A 20,270-nucleotide genomic window follows, 5' to 3' on the forward strand; every position below is an offset into this window, starting at 1 on the left:
GCAATCCTTCTTATATTCCTTCTTTCTAGATTGATTTGATAACAATCCAAATGCGTCCCTTGTCGCCTTCTGCCCCCTTATATAAGTTCCCTATTTCAATATATCTAAGTTGTAGTCCCAAAATGTCCACGCCAGCAATTCTTGACCTCAAAATAACAACGATCCAGGATCACCTTAAAAACTATACACTATAACTTGCATTAAATTCAAAGGATTATATTGACATCGACCCAAAAGAGCTTTTGTGGCCCTAATATATAATTTGTAATATATATAATATTATGTTAGATTATAATTGTAATAAAAATATTTTGATATGAGATATTTATTTGTGATGATATCTATATTCTGAATATAGTGAACTAAGATAAATTATTTGTTACCCATAAATTTTAAAAATAATCATAACATGATAGTATAATAGTATCACCTTTATGGCTTTATCCCTTATCCTATCTATTGCAACTAAGTACAATCTTATCCCATACGTTTATCTCAACACTTGTCCTTTTTATTATTTAAAAAAAAAACCAAACAGTTAAAAGGAGAAATTAGATATAAAAAAATATCCCATAAGAAATCTTTATTTTATCAATCTCAATTTCCAAACGGATGGAGTTTCTTCAAGCTACCCAATAGGGAGAAGCGTGACACAGGCATTAAAAGCTAAATCTCCAAAGATTCCAAACACTGCTTAAATAATTAACCTCTCAACAGTGGTCAGATACAAGTGGTGGTGAAGGCCCATGGAATTCATGTGTCTAATCTCAAGATTAGGTGAGATGGAGTTGAATTATTGCGTTTTTCTATTTCCCGTAGGTACCTTTTCTTAAACTCCAATCTATTTAATAGTAAAAGGATAAAAAGGATACTCTTAATTTTTTGGATACATTGTTCTCAAATAAGGGTATTTTATTATTTTATATATTAAATGCTCTACATTTTGTTATATAGATAGATCATCATAAAGTAGGGTACCCATGCACAAAAAAAAAAGAAGATTTTAATGAGTATTTATATAAATACGAAATTAAAAAAAAGAAATCTACTCAAAAATATATTAATCAAATACCTTCTCATCTTTTCTGGGCCACCAATGGAGTATCCCATGAAAAGCTAAAAGGAGCCACTCATTGAATGGGTGGGTATTGGCATCCAATGAGGAGTAGTTTTCAGGTCATCTCTATAAAGAGAGATGATGGATGGTTCATGGATTTGTCGTCAATTAGAGGACTGTCCACACTGTCTCAGTTTTGAATGCCAAAGTTCCAATTCAACGAATCTATGTAAAGTTATATATATATATAATCTCTTATAAATAAGACATTTAATTGAACCGACTCTTGTATATAAATGAGTGTATTAAATATATTAGAATGATCTGTTAGGTTATCATCTCATTAGTCAGTCATAAGGATGTTATCTTTTTGGTATCTAACCTTTTTTTTTTTTGTTGAAAAAGAGCTATATTCAGCTATTTTTAACTGTTCCGAGATGGACAACTATCCATCTAAACCAAGGTGTACAATTCTGGTGGCATAGGTCCCCCTCTCGGATTGTTCCGATTTGGGTCGCACCCAAGCCCCTCCGCGCTGCCCAATCAGCAGCCCTGTTCCCTGATTTGCGTACATGGCTTATGGTGCACTCAGCCAGTTTGGCTAAGGTGGTCTTATATTCACGTACAATGCACTGGACTTGCCATGGGCAGGGACCCTCCTCTCTCAATATCTTCACCAGCTGTTCCGAGTCCGATTCCACCTCCACAAACTGATCCCCGCTCAGCAAGCTTAAACCCATTTGCATTGCCCAAGCCTCCGCGTGAAGTGGTGACACCGTTGGTGTGGGCTCCCACCGAACCATCACCACTTTTCCTTTATCATCCCGGATGATAGCTCCAGCTCCCGCCTGGCACGCACCTAAGCGGAATGCTCCATCAACGTTCACCTTCACCCGTCCTCTTCGAGGTCGGCGCCACTCAACCTTCTCCTGCGTCACCTTCGCTGGTTCAACATTCCTGGGCGGGTTGTATTCCTCGGTCAGGAGCTAAGCGCGTCTGGACACCACGCTAGCTGCCCCCCCCGCTCACCAAAAACTACTCGGTTTTGTTGTTTCCAGATGCCCCAGCACATGGCCGCTATATCGCGCTCGGATGCAGTCGTTACCCTTCCCACACCTCCCCTGAGCCGTAGTGATGCACTCCAATCCAACCAAGCTTCCATCTCCTCTAGCTCCGGTTGCACCTGGCCTAATATGGTCCATATCTCTTTGCTGTACCGACACACATAGAATAAATGTTCTATATTTTCAGTGAACAGCTCACAGAGATTGCATTTGTCATCTCCGTCGAACCGTAATGCATGCAACATTCCTTTGGTCGGCAGTCTACCCCTCAGGAGCTTCCAATAGAACAGCCTCACGCGTGGCGCCACGTTCAACTTCCATAGCTCCTCCCAGCCTCGCCAGTTATCATCTTCAACAGGCCTTAGGAAGCAATATATGGCGGCCGCCTTGGGGGCCCCCAATGGGTGTGGCCACCAGATCCAGGTATTCTTCAACTCTATAACCCCTAGTGTTATGGACGCCATCTCTACAGCCAGCTCAACACCTGCTACCTCCACCATGTTATGGCCATTGCCCTCCCTCCTCTTCAAGAGCTCAGCCATCGATTGATCCGGATTTAGGAGATCCGGGTGTATGACTCGCGGTTGCCACCTCCACGGCACAGCAGAGGTCCACGGGTCATCTGCTGCGCTCGAGTCAGTCCCATCACCCATTAGCTTCCGGCAACCCATCTTAATGACATCTGCAGTCCTGGTTAGGCCCCGCCAGCTTTCGGCAACCCATCTTACTGCTATGTACCCTTACTTACTATATTATGGCAGCAAGATAGTAGCTGCTATTGCCTCCATTATGCAGACCATAATTGGCACAATTATCTGCTAATCCACTGCTAGAAAGTAGGAAAACATCTGATCATATCCACTTAATAATTGTCTCAAAAGAAGAAACATTTGATCTAAGAATCCAATCCAATCCAATCCAATACCAGCATCACCTCACCACCCACTCAAAGAATCACTACTATATGATTCTTTCAGTCCTTGCTGCTTAAGTTTTAAGGGTTTTTGATTACTCTTTTTTTTTAAAAAAATTTTTTGCAGGTATTGGTGGATCTAAACTATGTGTATAATGCTCTAGTGAAATATTCAGTAAATTTCAATCCCAGTATTTACTAGGAAAACTAAAGTTGTGACCTACACATGTAAATAATATGTTTTAAAAGGGTGTTGATGCAAAAAAAGAGAAAAAGAAATGCCTAACTTTAGTTTGTACACTAGAGAAGTGGCGAAGTTTCTGAAATGATTCACATGGAAGCACTAAGATTACAATATAATTATCTAGAATGTGGTCTCTTTTATCCCACTTTCTAGTGCAATAATTTAACACTAATCATGAAGCCTTGGCCTTGAAAATGGTGCACTTTTGCCCTCTTTTGATGTGCTTCTACAAGAAGTGGATTAAAGAAGCTGCAATCATAATCCTATTTTATTGTTAGGAGTGAGTCATTTGTAGTTTACTAGTGATGGAGATGTGGGGGTTTGTCCATTGTATGTGGCTAAGATCTTTTAGTGATGTATCCTGTGCTCTTCAAAACTTTCATTACTTTTTACCAGCATTTCCCTTAGTGTCTCACTGCAACCATTAATACGCATTTAAGTATCTAAAGTTACAAGTTAAAATAATTGTTGGATAATACTAAGATCCAACACTTTATTCTAGTGATTTTAGCTCGTATTTTCTTACTCTCTTTTCTTCAAATTTAAGAACTTAACAATATGCATAAATTTCTTATTCGCCTTTTAAGGTTTATAAACTAGCCAAACAAGGTCTAATAGCTCAAATGCAGTAATCAATTTTATTGAATGGTATTAATATTTCTTTAAAAGCAATTTACTAAATGGCCAAACTATCTATAACTATTCACAAATCATACATAGTTTTTTTTTTCCCTTTTTGAGAGAAAGCTTGTAGACAGGTTAATTTAGTAACTATTAAGAGTTATATTAATACAACCTGATACACAAAAAAGAGGAAGAATAGAGCGACGATTTTTTGACACAAGTCTTACATTTAGCCTACAATAGATAGCCCAGCAATTTGAAACAAAAAATCAAGCCGAGGGCACAATACAAAATTAAAATGAAGAATAGCCTAAGAAATTTCCACAAGTGAAGAGCCGTAAGTGAGCGGTTCCATCAATCCAGTAGTTTAAGACATGATCGTGAGAATTCCCAAAGACAAGAGGATCAAAGCTTACTCACTAAAAATAAAAAGTTAACGAAAAAAAGACATACAACACTTTAAATCAATAGGAGGGCAAATAAAATAACATCGGACTCCCAAAAAGTATGACATCTACGATCAAACAGAAATTGCTAAAAACATAGATGTCACCCACCTGGCATGGCAGTGATGCTAATAGGTAGATGGGCACCAATGAGCGAGTGAGGTTAGGTAGCGAATCAACTGCTATAGTAGCAAATCGAGCGTAGAAAAGGAAAGAAAAAGAGGGGAGATGTAGCAGCTAATCTGCCTCCTCCAAGAGGGAAAGAGGCCGCATGGCCGGATCCGGCAAGGGTGGAGAGAAGATCTAGAAGAGGAGTGACGGCAAAGAAGGAGATGATGGCAACAACATGGGAGGAAAAACATAAACAATTTCGGTCACAAATCATACAAAGTTAAACCGTAATTTATCTAACAAAATAATAATTTATCTCTAAAAAAGATAGATATAGCTGAAAGCAAATTATAAAATTAGGGTATGTATTTTCTCTAATTCAACTACCTTTGTGAAGATCGTAAATAATTAAGATAATTTCTTAATCTAGGAATGCTCCAAATGAATTTCTCCCTAACCCTCTATAAGGGTTTGTTACACGAGCAGATGTAACAACATCATGACTCATAATTTAGCCAGTCTTACCATTCGAGATTATGTTTGTAAAGATTAGGCCGATCCATATTTTTCTCAGGATTATTATCCGAACTACAGAACTACATTGACGTTACGGAATGAATTATCTGCCCAAAGATATTTATAAAAAAAAATAAAGAAAAAAAAGGCCTTTAGATGTAGCCCAATTCAACGGGTTGAATAAGAAGGTATATGTATCGCATTATCAATCATTTATACTTAGTTATCTACCATGTTGACAAATTGTGGAGCTCTTTTTTGCTAGCACGCTTTCCAACCAAGTCATCAAACATCCATTTAATGAGAGAGCTTCCATTGACCAACCTTCATGCACATATACGATCTGCCCAAGATAAAGCCTGCAGAAGAAGACAATGTTGTCACATATGACGAACTTAGAATAACCAATATATGCTTATGAGCTTATCTCTTCCAATACCGTTTCACAAGTGCTCAGATCCTCCACATCCATGGATGCATCAAATTACCATTAACTAACCCTATCTCTGCCTTTTTTTTCTTATTGATATAGGTATTTTCTTTATCCTATCTTGATATTGATCCAAGAAAATAAACATGAATATATTTGATACTCGATTAGTATCCGTAGTCGAATAAAAAATAATATGGATAAGATTATAATTTAATTATTATTATTTTGAAATCCATTCATTTTCACTCGTACCATAGATAAGAAGACCAGGATTGAAGAGTGGTTGGTAGCTTCCGTTCGTTATAGAAATAATTTTTTATTTCAGAATAACAATTATTAAACATCGTATAGAGTAACCTCTATTTAGATTACAAATACTATTCATCAACATAATTACTAATTTATTTTTAATATCTATCCATCAATCTTTTTATATCAAAATATAATAATATTTATAGTAATTTCATAAAAAATAAAACACTTTTTCTCATCTTTTCCTTCACTTTATATCACATCAAAAATAATTATTATAATTTTATTTCAGAGTACAAGTAAATAAAAAAAAATAGTTACTTCTAAAATAAAGACCTCAGCCTAAGAATAATAAAGATGAATAGCTATTTTAGAATTAATTTTATTCCTAAAATAAACAAGGTCTTAGTAATATATGATCAGAGTCGTGCTAAGTTCGTCCAACTGGGATTGTAGGGAACCTCTGATACCTTAGTATATGCATATGATATGGTCCACCTCAAATATATACTATTCTCTAATTGTTGATGGGAATTTTCAAATGGGGAAGAAACGATACTCACTATTAGCTATTTTATTTTGGACCTTTATATAAGGTCCACCACACACACCAACCACCATGATAAGAGAAAAGAGGAGAGAGAAACCATATAGAGAGAGAAAGTAGAGAGAAGAGAGGAGAGAGAGAGAGAGAGAGAGGTGATAAGGTGGATGGATGCTTTCGAGCTGATAGAGAAAAAAGAAGGTAAGTAAGATAAGAGAAAGGTCTTCCCAATGACACGCAACTTTCGGCTGACCCATTTGTCATTATAATGAGAAAGAATGATACGGCCTCTAACTGATAAACCTAAACCATTAGGGATAAAAATAAAGAAACATTATTATTATTATTATTATTATTATTATTTTATCTATCATTTTATACCCCACCAAAGAAAAAAAAAGTAATTATAATAATTATAATTCAACCTACTCTTATGTACTTCAAAGACGCAAATAAATTTAATATCCCTAATTTATGATTAATTAAATAATTACATTTTGTACATTTTGGTGTGAAAATTGAGTTTAAACCATCGGCATGAATTATAATTTATCTAAATAATAATTATTTGCGAAATCTCCTTTCTAAAAGTAAGTTAATGTACCAAACGTACGTACCTCTCAAGTAATAGGATATACATTCCTCCGCCTTTTTGAGGTGCAATAATCGAATTGGGTGTGAATCTTTAAATTCGTGAAAGTAGGGGGTGTGAAATAGAAGGTTGGCTGTGTAATTTTGTTGGGGGGGGTGGGTAAATGGGATGAATAAGTATCAATTTGGGGGGTATAAGAGCAAAAATCCAAAAGAGAAAAAGGAGGACAGCATTACGCCGTCACCGTCAACTGACGGCTAATTCGGTCTCATCCGGTGGAGGAAGCTACTGAGGACGGCTCCTTAAACAGACCACGTTACAGTTCATACCTCATCCCCTTGCCCCTCACCTCTCTCTCCCTCTTTGTTCCTCTGTTTGTAATATAATGGGGCGCGAAGTAATCGTAGGAGCTCGGGAAGGGTTACTCTCCCGGATTCGAGTTCAGCTCCAAAAGGTAAACTTGAAGAGATCCGGATAAGTTTGCTTCGATTCTTTTTCGCAATTTTTAAGATAGCTGGTTGAAATTTATCTAGTTGCTCATTGCAAGCCTCTTTTCAAAGGATTTGGGAGGTTTTCTTCACGGGGAACGGAGAAAGATCTCAACTTTACTGTTATATTTCAGTTTCTGGTTCTAGGGTTCTTTTAGGTTTAGTTAGGATTCTAACTTTCTAGGGCTTGTCATACGAGAGGTGGGGTTTTGGTGTTTATTTTGGGTTTTGGGCAATTGCGTTTCTGTTGGTCCGTAGGAATTTGCTGTCGGTTTACTTGATGGACCTGTGATTGCTTGTTTCTAAGTGGTTTTGATCGAGAAGTCCCTATTTTTGTTTCTCTTTTGGAGGGCTGGGTTGAGTTTGGGGTTATTGGGTTTCTCTTTTTATTGAAAATTGATGGTTGGATTTATGGAATGGACCTGTGAATTCTTCCTGTGGGATGCGTTTATTGAATGCGGTGGCATTCGGAACCCTCCGATTAGATAGCGTTAGAGGAAGAGGAGGAGGTGGAGCTGGAGGTGATTAAAGGAGACGCAGTGAGAAAAAGAAGAAACATGGGAGAAGATCTCCTTACTACTCTATCCATGGAGAACCACCATCCCTCCACCCTCCTCTCCATGGACCCTTCCGGAGCCCCACCTATGGTTTCCTCCCACGAGGATTGCGACCATGAGCTGTTGGTCCAGCAGCGCTCTCAGATTGCTCTTGCGGGTCCACCCGACATCAACCTGCCCTTCTCCGCTGAGCACTCTCCTCGTCCACAGTCGTGGAACTCGGATCCTTGTGATATGTTGGACGTTGGCCTCGGGCAGCAGATCTATGAGGCAGATGCCATGTTGAACCTCCCAAAGGTCGGCAACCGCAAGTGCGCAAAGAGAGGAGATAGCATCTGGGGTGCATGGTTCTTCTTCAATTTCTATTTCAAACCTGCTATAAGTGAGAAGTCCAAGAACAAGGTCATCCGGGACGCCAACGGGGTCTCGGGGTTTGACAAGTCCGACCTGCGGCTCGATGTCTTCCTCGTCCAGCATGATATGGAGAACATGTACATGTGGGTCTTCAAGGAGAGGCCCGAGAATGCACTTGGCAAGATGCAGCTGAGGAGCTATATGAATGGGCACTCGCGCCTTGGTGAGCCACAATTCCCTTTCAGTGTCGACAAGGGCTTCGTCCGGTCCCACAGGATGCAGCGCAAGCACTATCGGGGACTGTCAAACCCTCAATGCGTCCATGGGATTGAGGTCTTGAGGTCACCAAATCTGTCAATTGTTACTGAATTAGACCGCAAGAAATGGATGGAGCTTACGGGAAGGGAGGTAAACTTTTCAATCCCTCCTGAAGCTAGCGATTTTGGGTCATGGAGGAATCTTCCCAATACTGAATTTGAGCTTGAAAGGTTGGCGCCGCCTTTGAAGAATAATTCACAACCAAATTCAAGGAAGCTGCTTAATGGTTCGGGCTTGAACCTATCATCCCCATCCAATCATTCTGGAAACGATGGAATGGATCTCTCCTCGGTTTGTACCAAACGCAGAAAGGACCTCTTTCCACATGGAATGGACGAGGAGTGCTTCTTGCCATTGAATTCGTGTTCAGAGAGAACCCAAGATGTGGAGATGCACCCTGTGGAGCCATCATGGCTAAATGAGTTCAGCGGTGTCATGAGACAGGCAAGTGGACCAGTGACTGCTGCAAAATCGATCTATGAGGATGCAGAAGGGTACCTGATTTTGGTCAGCTTGCCTTTTGCTGATCAGCAGAGGGTGAAGGTCTCGTGGAGGAACAATCTTACGCACGGGATAGTGAAGATTCTTTGTGTTAGTACAGCTCGTATGCCATTCATAAAGAGGCACGACAGGACCTTCAAGTTGACAGACCCTTCTCCGGAGCACTGCCCTCCAGGGGAGTTCATAAGAGAAATACCACTTGCCACACGTATCCCAGAAGATGCTAAGCTGGAAGCGTACTATGATGAAACTAGTGCAGTGCTTGAGATTATGGTTCCAAAACATCGATCGGGACCGGAAGAACACGAAGTTCGTGTTTGCATGCGCCCTCCTCACCTTGGATCTAATGATCTCATGCTGACCTGAGTAACTGCTGATATAGTGTTGTTACGTGCATCCTTGATAGTTGTCTTACAGGTTTTCATTTCTTATATAAACTGTTTCATGCAATATTTTGGTGTTCCTCAGCATATGATTTGGATTGACTAGTAGAATTCTCCAATCATGCTCATTTGAATGTTATCAAAAGATGGTAACATCCATGCTCACCTGCTTGTTTAAGTGGATCAGGTGAAAAGCAGTAAACATTTCTCCTTTAGATCTCTTCTGCCCGTACTTTTACATGAGAGAAATGTGTATAGACAGATAATAGTAGTTAATGAAGTGCAGTTATTCAGCATATTCAGTATGTAGTCAGATTATTGTAATCGATTTAACATTTCAGTCTTGTTTGCCTTAGTAAGATTCGTCTTTTGTTATGGAATGTCATTCTATCACTTCTCTGTGATACTGGATTCACTAACCAGCTTAGTTGGAAACTGGTAGTGTGTCATGAAGATATGTGTGGCTTCACAATGTTGGAAATTTCTGCATTGCGTGAACTTAAGCTGGAAAATTGTATCTTGATGCATAGAAGTATTATATTATTCTCCTCCATCGCATGAACAATCTTTTCGTATGAAGGAATTGATATGTCCTTAACTCACAATCTTATCATGTAGAGGAATGATACGTGCTTAGAAAGAACTCACAATCTATTCATAGAGAGGAATGATATGTGCTTAAATTACTCCCAACGCAAAGTAGTTACAAACTCTTAAGAACTAACCCAAGCAGAGTTCCCCCACCCTAAACATCAAACCAAGAACTCATCGGACAAAGAGCAAAGAGACAACCATAAAAATAAGGGGGAAAAAAGGAATTACTGAACATTGAAACATCCCAAAGTTCTAACTCCTTAATCAACCTCCTCGATCTTGGGGCCTGCACCACTGGTACCACCTGCCGTCGGCCCGTCCTCATCCATGCCTCCGGCCATGCCGTCTCCCGCACCCTGATACATCTTCGCGATGATCGGGTTGCAGATGCTCTCCAATTCCTTCATCTTATCCTCAAACTCGTCGGCTTCCGCCAATTGGTTGCTATCGAGCCAGCTGATGGCCTGCTCAATGGCGTCCTCGATCTTCTTCTTGTCGGCGGGCGGCAGCTTGGAGGCGATCTTCTCGTCCTTGATGGTGTTCCTCATGTTGTATGCGTAGTTCTCCAGTGCGTTCTTGGCGTCCACCTTCTTCTTGTGCTCCTCGTCCTCAGCTTTGTACTTCTCGGCCTCCTGTACCATCTTCTCGATCTCGTCCTTGCTCAGCCGGCCCTTATCGTTGGTGATGGTGATCTTGTTCTTCTGACCGGTGGTCTTGTCCTCGGCCGAGACGTTGAGAATGCCATTAGCATCTATATCGAAGCAGACATTGATTTGGGGAACACCCCTCGGAGCTGGAGGAATGCCGGAGAGTTCAAATTTTCCGAGAAGGTTGTTGTCTTTGGTCCTGGCTCTCTCACCCTCGTAAACTTGGATCAGAACACCAGGTTGGTTGTCAGAGTAGGTGGAGAACACCTGCTCCTTCTTGGTGGGGATGGTCGTGTTCCTTGGAATTAAGACTGTCATGACGCCGCCGGCCGTCTCTAAACCAAGGGAGAGAGGAGTGACATCGAGAAGAAGCAAGTCCTGGACCTTCTCATTGCCCTCGCCGCTCAGGATAGCGGCTTGGACGGCCGCACCGTAGGCGACGGCCTCATCAGGGTTGATGCTCTTGCAAAGCTCCTTGCCGTTGAAGAAGTCCTGCAGGAGCTGCTGCACTTTGGGAATCCGTGTTGAGCCTCCGACGAGGACGACGTCGTGGATGCTGCTCTTGTCCATCTTGGCGTCCCTCAGACACTTCTCCACTGGCTCCATGCACTTCCTGAATAGGTCCATGTTGAGTTCCTCGAATCTAGCTCTTGTAATGGTGGTGTAGAAATCAATGCCTTCATAAAGAGAATCGATCTCAATGGTAGTCTGGGCTGTGGAGGACAGAGTCCTCTTCGCCCTTTCGCAAGCAGTCCTTAGCCTCCTTAGTGCTCTCGGATTGCCGCTAATGTCTTTCTTGTGCTTCCTCTTGAATTCCTGAACGAAATGGTTCACCATTCTATTGTCGAAGTCTTCTCCTCCGAGGTGGGTATCACCTGCCGTCGCCTTCACTTCAAAGATTCCTTCTTCGATCGTAAGAAGGGAAACATCGAAGGTCCCGCCTCCGAGGTCGAAAATTAGCACGTTCTTCTCACCGGAGCTGGTGGCCTTCTTGTCAAGGCCGTAAGCGATGGCAGCCGCAGTCGGCTCGTTGATGATGCGCAGGACGTTGAGGCCCGCGATGACGCCGGCGTCCTTGGTGGCCTGGCGCTGGGAGTCGTTGAAGTAGGCTGGGACGGTAACGACGGCGTTCTTGACGGTGGAGCCGAGGTAAGCTTCGGCGATTTCCCGCATCTTTATGAGGACCATGGAGGAGATCTCCTCGGCGGCGAACTGCTTCTCCTCGCCCTTGTACTGGACTACGATCATGGGCTTGTCGCCAGGGCCGGGGATGACCTTGAAGGGCCAGAGTTTCATATCGCTTTGGACGGAGGGGTCGGAGTAGCGCCTGCCGATCAAACGCTTTGCATCTGTTGCAAGAAAAGGCGGGAAAACAAAACGGAAATTACAACCAAAACATCGAACAAATTATAACCCATGTTGCTTAACTATTGCAAAATTAGAGCATAAGAATTTATAAGATTTCCCGGTCCTTTTCGAAAATTACATCATCAAACAAAATAAAATCAGAATCATGTGCAACATTAAAAAATTTAACCACCGCTTTGCAATCTTATGGAATTGCATCAAATTTTAATTTTTTTTACCAGATAAATCCCTATATTTTTGCAAATTTATAGGAAGATAATTGCATCGTAACTCCCTCGTCTCGTCTTTCTATCACTCCATATAACTTTCACTTTTCCAAGGAAAAAAACAAATACTATTAAACTACTTAATTATATTACTAAATTTTTTATAAAATGATTTAAAATTTTCGTGGATAAAAATACGTCCACTCTCATTCTTCCCTTCGTATTGATCTATTATAGTAAACTCTGTGACAACTTTTATAATACTAAATTCTAAATTAATTACTCTAATCATTTTATAATTCACTTCTAACATAAAACAACAAAAAAGATTTTTAAAATTACTAAAACAATTAGATATTTCAGGAGATTTATGTATTCAACTTTTATTATGAGGAACTTGAGGGGTCAAAAATATAATTAACCTACATATCAAATAAATCATACTTTTTCACAGGGTCTATATTTTCACGGAAGCGAAATCTACGTGACAAAAATAAGATCACGTTGAATAATGCTATAAAATTGCAGACCGTCTGATCTAATTCAATTACACGATCCAATACACCACCAGAGCACAAACTCTCATCTAACCACAAAAAAGATACAACTTGGAAACCGAGCGCAAATAAACCCGATACACTAATCACATTTTTTCAAAGCGGGAACAAACACTTCAACCGAACGAGAAGACCAGAAACTCACCAAAGACGGTATTGATGGGGTTCATGGCGACCTGGTTCTTGGCAGCATCGCCAATGAGCCTCTCCGTGTCGGTGAAAGCGACATAGGAAGGCGTGGTGCGATTCCCCTGATCATTAGCGATGATCTCAACGCGATCGTGTTGCCAAACCCCAACGCACGAGTAGGTCGTCCCGAGATCGATCCCGATCGCCGGTCCCTCGCCCTTCCCCGCCATGAATCAATCGAGGACTTGGTCGAAATCAGACAAAAACAGAAGAACTATAAAAGGTCGAGAGCTTTGATCGCTTAAGAACACAAGAGATCTCAAAATAGAGCTATGAGTGAGGAGGAGTTTGAGGGGCAGGGTGCAGTTATAGGGAGATGATCGTTTCCGGAAGGTTCGAATTGGGGAATCCTGAGCCGTCGGATTGACGATGGAGAGTGGATGGGGAGGGGGGTTCGGACGGTGAAAGATGGTTCGGGGCGGATCTAGTGATTTCTAGAACCCTCTCTCACACGGTTTATGAGGCGGAAAGTCGTAGTCCAAATGTCCAATAGGAGTCTTCGTGCTCGGCTCGTGAACGACTGACTGGGTTTCAAATTGTAAAGAGTAAAGACGCCGGTCTCTAGTAGCTTCTAATGGTTCGGAGCTAAACGACGAAGTATTTTTTTTTAAGTAATATTTTTTTAGGGGAAAAAAGACGAAGTAATACTTATAACCAGAAATTTCTAATTTACCTTCCAAATTCTTATGGAAAATTTGCATAAAAACACATTTGATTTTTATTTTTATTTTTATTACTTACGCCTTTTTTTTTAAACTTTCAAATTTGCCCTTCTACTATTTAGTGTCTCTAATAAGACACTGTAAGAGAGAGAAATAATTTTTATTCTACTGCTGCTACTTGTTCTTCTTCTATTTTTTTTTCTTCTTTTTTTTAGTTATTCCAATGATACATGAAATATGAATTAAAGTTTTGTTAGAGAAGCTTCAATTTATTTATAGATGTTCATACATCTAAGTTGCAGTTGGTATACTTAATTAAAATTTGTCAATTTTTATTGAAAAAAATTAATCTATATTGCAAATAAGTTGTGGTATCTAGTTATAATTACTTTCATTTATCTAACAAAATTCTTAAGTATAAATGATATTCTTTTCCCAATTGAAAGTGCTAAAATAATTAAATGGTATAATCAGTATTCCAAAGCGAGAGAACATTAGTGCAATAGGTAAAGATAGAAATATTTATTTTATGATATAATTTTGTATAGTTAATTTAAGAATTTTGTGGTAACTTTAAAATTTTACAATTAATTTACAATATTTAGAATTATATTTACTAAGCTTCTTTGTCTTTTTCCATAGGAAATAATTATGTACAAGTACAAAGAAAATAAAGTGATGGATGTGTGAAATATATAAGAATAAGTAGAAAAAAGAATAGAGTAAATAATTTTATAAATTAACTACGAATTTTGTAAATAAACTGTGAATTAAAGTCATAAAAATAAGGAGGGTGAAGAGAAGTAAGATGCTACTCTATTTAAATTTTTAGAGACATTTCATAATTACTAATACTTTTCTAATAATTATGAGCAATATTTTTAATTTAACAATTTCTTAAGTATACGCAACATTTTTCCAATTGATGGAGCTAAAAGAATTAAATACTACAATCATTTTTAAAACAAAAAAAGAGTATACTGGTGCTATGAGTACCTAAAAAAAGAGACATACATTTATTTTACCATTTCTAATTAGATATATAGTTAATTTATGAATTTTATTAGTCTACAAATTTTAAAGTTTTTTCGATTAGTCTTTTATTTTATTATTTAAATAGCGATTAGAAAGACTTGTATAGAAAATAAATAAATTGAGAGATATAAGATAAGACAAAGAAGCGAAGAAAAACAGAAGTAAAAGAAAAAGCAACAAGAGAAGAAGAAAAAGAAGAGTACATGACCACTTCTCTTTGTATTATAGTATCCCCTTAGTGTAAAAAGATAATAAATAATAAGAGCAAACTTAGAAAGAAAAAATAAAAAATCCTCTTATCTGCAAAGAAAATTGAAAATAAGTTTTAAATCGACCATTTTGTTTTTCATATTATCTTTTTTTTAAATATTTATATTTCTAAAATGTAAAAGGTAAAATAAATAAGGTAAAAAAATATAATGGCAAATTTTTTTCACAAAATTTTTTTTTATAATGCGATTGGTGAATATAATGTATTACATGAAAAACTTATAAATTTATAAAAGCTTAACTAAAATTCCATAATTACCATTAACTAAGAATGTGATAGCATGATAGTGTTGAGATAATACGCGCTAACACATCATCGTAAGGATCCCCTCAAAATTAAAGCAAGCTTGGTTATAATCCTAGAAAAGAAAAGGTAAAATAGTCGAATCGTTTGAATACAAAGGGTTCAGCGAACCTACTCTACGATCGGCGAACTGGCTAAGTTGTGCAAGAAGATAGCACAAGTCCACCTCAACTCTACCTTCGCCACGGCCCGAAACCTCTCCGCTATCTCATGCGCACCTGCAGATGCCGCCGCAAATGGCCCCCTCCCCATCCTCGCCGACCACCCGAACCCCGACATCTCCTTCTTCCCTCAAAAGGGCTTCTCGGAGATTTCGAAGCCAATCGTCGGAAGAGCAGTCCATGGCCTCGCTCTCAGGCATTCCCTCCCCCTCAGCCCCTTCCACTACAACACCCTGGTCAGCATGTACTTTAGATTCGGCAATGCGGATGGCGCACTCTCGGTGTTCGACCAATTGCCTCAGAGAAACGATGCGTCGTGGAACACGGCAATATCTGGCTGTGTTCGAGCTGGTCGCTTTACCCAAGCGACTGAATTGTTCAGGGAGATGAGAGAAGAAGGCGTTGAGCCCAACGGTTTCGTGCTCGCGAGCCTTGTGACTGCATGTAACCGTTGGACAGATGTTGGTGTGCAAGGTATTGAGATCCATGCTTTTGTGTTAAAAGTTGGGTTGATGAGTAATGTATATGTTGGTACTGCGCTTTTGCATTTGTATGGTAGTCGCGGGTTAGTCTCTGATGCTCGGCGATTTTTCCAGGAGATGCCTGAGAGGAATGTCGTGTCTTGGACAGCATTGATGGTGAGCTTATCCGGAAATGGGTATCCGGAGGAAGCCCTGCAGGCATATCGGAATATGAGAAAGGACGGTGTTGTTTGCAATGAAAATTCCTTTACGGCAGCAATCAGCTCATGTGGGATGCCCGGGAATGAGATGCTGAGCCTCCAGGTTGTGGCTCATATTGTGGTTTCTGGGTTTGAGACGGATGTGTCAGTGGCGAATTCTCTCATCACTCTATTTGGTAATATGGGAAGAATCAGAGAAGCTGAGCTACTCTTTGATCGGATGAAATTGCGTGACACAATATCGTGGAATTCAATGATATCGCTGTACTCGCGCGAGGGCATGTCTCATGAGTCCTTTCAGTTATTTTCTGATATGTGCCATTTTAAATTGAGGCCTGATGCAACAACTCTGTCCAGCTTGATATCAGTTTGTGCCTCCTTCAATCACTTGAAGTGGGGTATGGGACTTCATGCTCTTGCTGTCAAGGATGGTCTTCATTCCTTTATTTCAGTTAGTAACACCCTTATTAATATGTATTCCATGTCTGGAGAGGATGATGATGCAGCATTTCTATTTTGTACCATGCCCAAAAGGGATTTAATTTCATGGAATAGTATGATAGGATCCTATGCACAGACAGGGGACCGTATTGCTGCTTTGAAGATCCTTGGTCAACTGCTTCGAGCAAATGAAGGGGCTAATCATATGACATTTGCTAGCGCATTGGCTGCATGTTCATGTCCTGAATCTCTAAAGGATGGCAGGGTGGTTCATGCCTTGATAATTCATAATGGTCTTCATGATAACTTGTTTTTGGGTAATGCACTGATTACCATGTACAGTAAATGCAATTCCATGCAAGAAGCTGACATGGTGTTTCAAACAATGCCCACTATTGATGTGATTTCATGCAATGCCCTTATAGGAGGACATGTAGAGAATGAGGAGCTGATGAAAGCAATGCAAGTATTTGTTTGGATGATAGGATCTGGCATAAAGTTAAACTACATTACTCTGGTGAATATCCTTGGCGCCTTCTTGTCTTCACATGATCTGCTGAATTACGGAATGCCCTTCCATGCACATATAGTGTCCAGTGGTTTTGAATCAGATGAATACGTTAATAACTCTCTGATCACAATGTATGCAAGGTGCGGTGACTTCAAATCTAGTAGTGCGATCTTTGATAGGACGGTTATCAAAACTGCAGTTACATGGAATGCTATAATTGCTGCAAAAGCTCAACATGGTCAGGGAGAGGATGCTCTAAAGCTATTGATAGGAATGAGATATGATGGTAACAAGATAGATCAGTTTAGCCTCTCTGGAGGCCTAGCTGCCAGCGCAAGCCTGGCATCACTTGAGGAAGGCCAACAGCTTCAGAGTCTTAGTATTAAACTTGGATTTGATTCAGACATTCATGTGATTAATGCTGCAATGGATATGTACAGCAAGTGCGGAAACATGGATGAAATGCTGAAACTATTACCTGAGCCAGCAAACCGACCTCGGCAGTCTTGGAATATTTTGATATCAGGGTATGCAAGAAATGGTTGTTCTGAGGAAGCTGAGGATACATTCAAACAAATGGTTTGCATTGGACAAAAGCCTGACTATGTGACATTTGTTGCTCTTCTTTCTGCATGCAATCATGGTGGTCTAGTACACAAGGCTCTTGATTATTTTAATGCTATGACTTCTGAATTTGGTATATCCCCTGGGATAGAGCACTGTGTTTGTATGGTAGATCTCCTTGGACGTCTTGGGAGGCTTATCGAAGCAGATAAGTTTATTGAAGATATGCCCATCCTTCCAAATGATCTCATTTGGCGTAGTTTATTGTCTTCCAGTAGAACTCACAAAAATCTGGATGTTGGGAGGAAGGCTGCCAAGCGCCTTCTTGAACTGGATCCAACAGATGATTCAGCTTATGTTCTTCTATCTAACTTATATGCGACCACTGGAAGATGGGAAGAAGTCAACGACCTGAGGAGACATATGAAGTCAATTAATCTGAAAAAGAGACCGGCTTGCAGTTGGATTAAGCTAAAGAATGAGATAAGCTCATTTGGCACAGGGGACAAGACTCACAGGCTAGCGAAACAGATTTATGCAAAGCTGGAAGAAATCATGCTGAAGGTTAAACAAGTGGGTTATGTTGCCGACACCTCCTTCGCATTGCATGATACGGATGAAGAGCAAAAAGAACAGAATCTTTGGAACCACAGCGAGAAGCTTGCCTTGGCTTACGGTCTGATGACCACGCCAGAAGGATCTACAGTAAGGATATTTAAGAACCTTCGGGTCTGCGGGGATTGCCATTTGGTATTCAAGTTGGTTAGCGCGGTGGTCGATCGTCAAATTGTTCTGAGGGATCCTTATCGGTTCCACCACTTTAAAGGCGGAGATTGTTCCTGTTCAGATTTTTGGTGAACATATATGTAAAGACAGATCAAATTGTTGCGAAAAATGCCCCATTATATTGAAATAGGATCTCTATGCCCTCACCTCCAGCTCTTTCTTTTGGAACAACACAAACACCACTCATGGTCAGTAATTCTTTGATTGTTTTATCTATTAATTCTGAAGCTCGTTTCATATTAAAAATTTCCTCTGTTTTTGTTTTTCTAGTTATGTAATTCTAGATTAACCTCTATTCTGCTTAGCTGCTAACTTCGCATAGCATTCATATGGAATGCACAGGTGGATGTAACCTGCTCTTCTGGATCATAATCAACAAACTAATGACGCCAGCCTTAGATTTGGATCGTATCTTAACGAATTGCATACTAGCTAATCATTACTTCACTTTCCTATGGATCTTTCCTTCTCTAGTTCTGTTATTTTATCTAACCTGATAAGGATCAATCAAGATCTCAGTTGATACAGCTCTAACAGAATCTTTTGTGATATTAACTGTAGGATGATCATCTTATCCCTATCGGAGGACAGTAGAGATCGCTTTGAATAGAGCTCCAATGACCGTGGACTACTAACTAACTCCTATATAAACCCCTCCCCTCCCCGCTCCAAAACTAACAAATTCTCTCCTTTTCCCTTCGCTTTCTTCTCTCTCATTATGGAGTTCTCATTGAAGTCCTTCTTTGTGGCTACAATGGTGCTTGGACTACTCGCTCAAACTGGGTTCTCATGCTCCCCGAAGCAGCAACCACAGGGGAACATCTCAGCACCGTCACAGGCTCCTGCACCATCGACATCGCCACCTCCATCGGGTGCTCCATCTCCATCCCCGTCGTCAGTGACGAACCCGCCTGCTTCTTCTCCTTCTCCTGCGGTGGATGTCAACCCGACAACACCGTTCTTGCCGCCTTCGGAAGCACCACAGGGGAGCAGCGCCACTGTCTTGCACCCAGTCTCCATGGCGTTGCTGATTGCCTTCCCCTTGGCCGGCTCTTTCTTTATCTTGTTTTGATGGAGAGACGTAGTATCTAGGTAGAGTTGCACCCGTTGTTCTTAGTTTCTTGATAGTTATTTTGGATTCGTAGTCATATGATGTAGGGAATCTGATATTAACTTGATGTTATTGATTTAGTTGTTATATTTGGGATAATATGTCGCTTTATGATATTTTATAATGATCAGTCATGGTGCTTATCTTTGTTGATGAGTCTGGTTAAAAGCAAGGAGTGAAGCATTGAGAAATGTGATTCGGCCAGAACTTTGACTAATCTTGGCCCAAAATTAAATAATTGGGCCTAATCCAACCTTTCTAATTACGTATGATAATATGCAGGCCCAGAAATCGTTTCAAATCACTAGCCTTCAGAATAAAATAAAAAAGAACAAATTTCTGCAAAATGAAGTTAAAGATGAAATCAAGAAACAGGTGAGAAAAACTACTTTGAACAAAAGTAAGAACAACTTTTTATTTGTGAAACTAGTTGCATCTCACTGCAACTATTTCATTAAAGAGTGGGAGTATTTTCACTAAAAAGTTCTTAAATTTTAATAATAATGAAATTTAGCTCTTAAAAATGAGTTTATATATTTTTAACACTACATACGCATATTTTTTTAATAGAATGTTTATAATATATATATATATATATATATACACACAAAATGCGCATCCAATTTCCCTACTTTGAAAATAATAATAAGTATAAATGCTCCCAAATGGAGCGCATGTCTAAAATTTTTATTAAGAGACTTCTCCTATATATAATGACAATCCAATAATATCTCAGGGTTGTTTAGTTTGGTCATTATATTTTAGGAAAATTTATATATAACACC

General features: G+C 39.7%; 4 protein-coding genes across 6 annotated transcripts; 2 read left to right on the plus strand and 2 right to left on the minus strand.

Annotated features, from left to right (window-relative positions):
• Positions 1-1,470: 1,470 nt before the first annotated feature.
• Positions 1,471-2,792, minus strand: LOC140798996 (uncharacterized). The gene is made up of 2 exons (XM_073153091.1): positions 2,087-2,792; positions 1,471-2,000 (listed from the first exon to the last, which is right to left on the minus strand). The coding sequence occupies exons 1-2, from the start codon at positions 2,790-2,792 to the stop codon at positions 1,471-1,473; spliced, it is 1,236 nt and encodes a 411-aa protein (XP_073009192.1).
• Positions 2,793-7,134: 4,342 nt separating this feature from the next.
• On the plus strand, positions 7,135-9,693 carry LOC140798556 (uncharacterized). The gene has a single exon (XM_073152422.1). The coding sequence runs from the start codon at positions 7,842-7,844 to the stop codon at positions 9,378-9,380; it is 1,539 nt and encodes a 512-aa protein (XP_073008523.1). The 5' UTR covers positions 7,135-7,841; the 3' UTR covers positions 9,381-9,693.
• Positions 9,694-10,055: 362 nt separating this feature from the next.
• LOC140798555 (heat shock 70 kDa protein 4) lies at positions 10,056-13,491 on the minus strand. The gene is made up of 2 exons (XM_073152421.1): positions 12,915-13,491; positions 10,056-11,987 (listed from the first exon to the last, which is right to left on the minus strand). Exons 1-2 carry the CDS (start codon positions 13,126-13,128, stop codon positions 10,252-10,254), a joined length of 1,950 nt encoding a protein of 649 aa, XP_073008522.1. The 5' UTR covers positions 13,129-13,491; the 3' UTR covers positions 10,056-10,251.
• Positions 13,492-15,331: 1,840 nt separating this feature from the next.
• On the plus strand, positions 15,332-19,632 carry LOC140798381 (pentatricopeptide repeat-containing protein At2g03880, mitochondrial). Of its 3 annotated transcripts, XM_073152186.1 has the most exons (3): positions 15,699-15,864; positions 15,987-18,562; positions 18,936-19,632. In XM_073152186.1, the coding sequence occupies exons 1-2, from the start codon at positions 15,850-15,852 to the stop codon at positions 18,444-18,446; spliced, it is 2,475 nt and encodes an 824-aa protein (XP_073008287.1). In that variant the 5' UTR covers positions 15,699-15,849; the 3' UTR covers positions 18,447-18,562; positions 18,936-19,632. The 3 variants fall into 3 exon arrangements, with proteins under 3 accessions (XP_073008286.1, XP_073008285.1, XP_073008287.1); XM_073152185.1 differs by having other exon boundaries at positions 15,332-18,562; XM_073152184.1 differs by having other exon boundaries at positions 15,500-18,562; positions 18,717-19,632.
• Positions 19,633-20,270: the final 638 nt, after the last annotated feature.

This window comes from Typha latifolia, chromosome 12 (genome assembly GCF_019914945.1).
Source record: "Typha latifolia isolate L0001 chromosome 12, TyphaL0001v2, whole genome shotgun sequence".
NCBI classification, from domain to species: Eukaryota; Viridiplantae; Streptophyta; class Magnoliopsida; order Poales; family Typhaceae; genus Typha; species Typha latifolia.

What these genes read in the sequence shown, in the direction of transcription:
- LOC140798556 (XM_073152422.1), top strand. Translation starts at nt 7,842, where the DNA reads ATGGGAGAAGATCTCCTTACTACTCTATCCATGGAGAACCACCATCCC.
- LOC140798555 (XM_073152421.1), bottom strand. Translation starts at nt 13,128, where the DNA reads ATGGCGGGGAAGGGCGAGGGACCGGCGATCGGGATCGATCTCGGGACG. An exon ending in CCCCATCAATACCGTCTTTG is followed by an intron (nt 11,988 to 12,914) that starts GTGAGTTTCTGG and finishes TTCTTGCAACAG; the next exon opens with ATGCAAAGCGTTTGATCGGC.
- LOC140798996 (XM_073153091.1), bottom strand. Translation starts at nt 2,792, where the DNA reads ATGGGTTGCCGGAAGCTAATGGGTGATGGGACTGACTCGAGCGCAGCA. An exon ending in ACAAAACCGAGTAGTTTTTG is followed by an intron (nt 2,001 to 2,086) that starts GTGAGCGGGGGG and finishes ATGTTGAACCAG; the next exon opens with CGAAGGTGACGCAGGAGAAG.
- LOC140798381 (XM_073152185.1), top strand. Translation starts at nt 15,633, where the DNA reads ATGTACTTTAGATTCGGCAATGCGGATGGCGCACTCTCGGTGTTCGAC.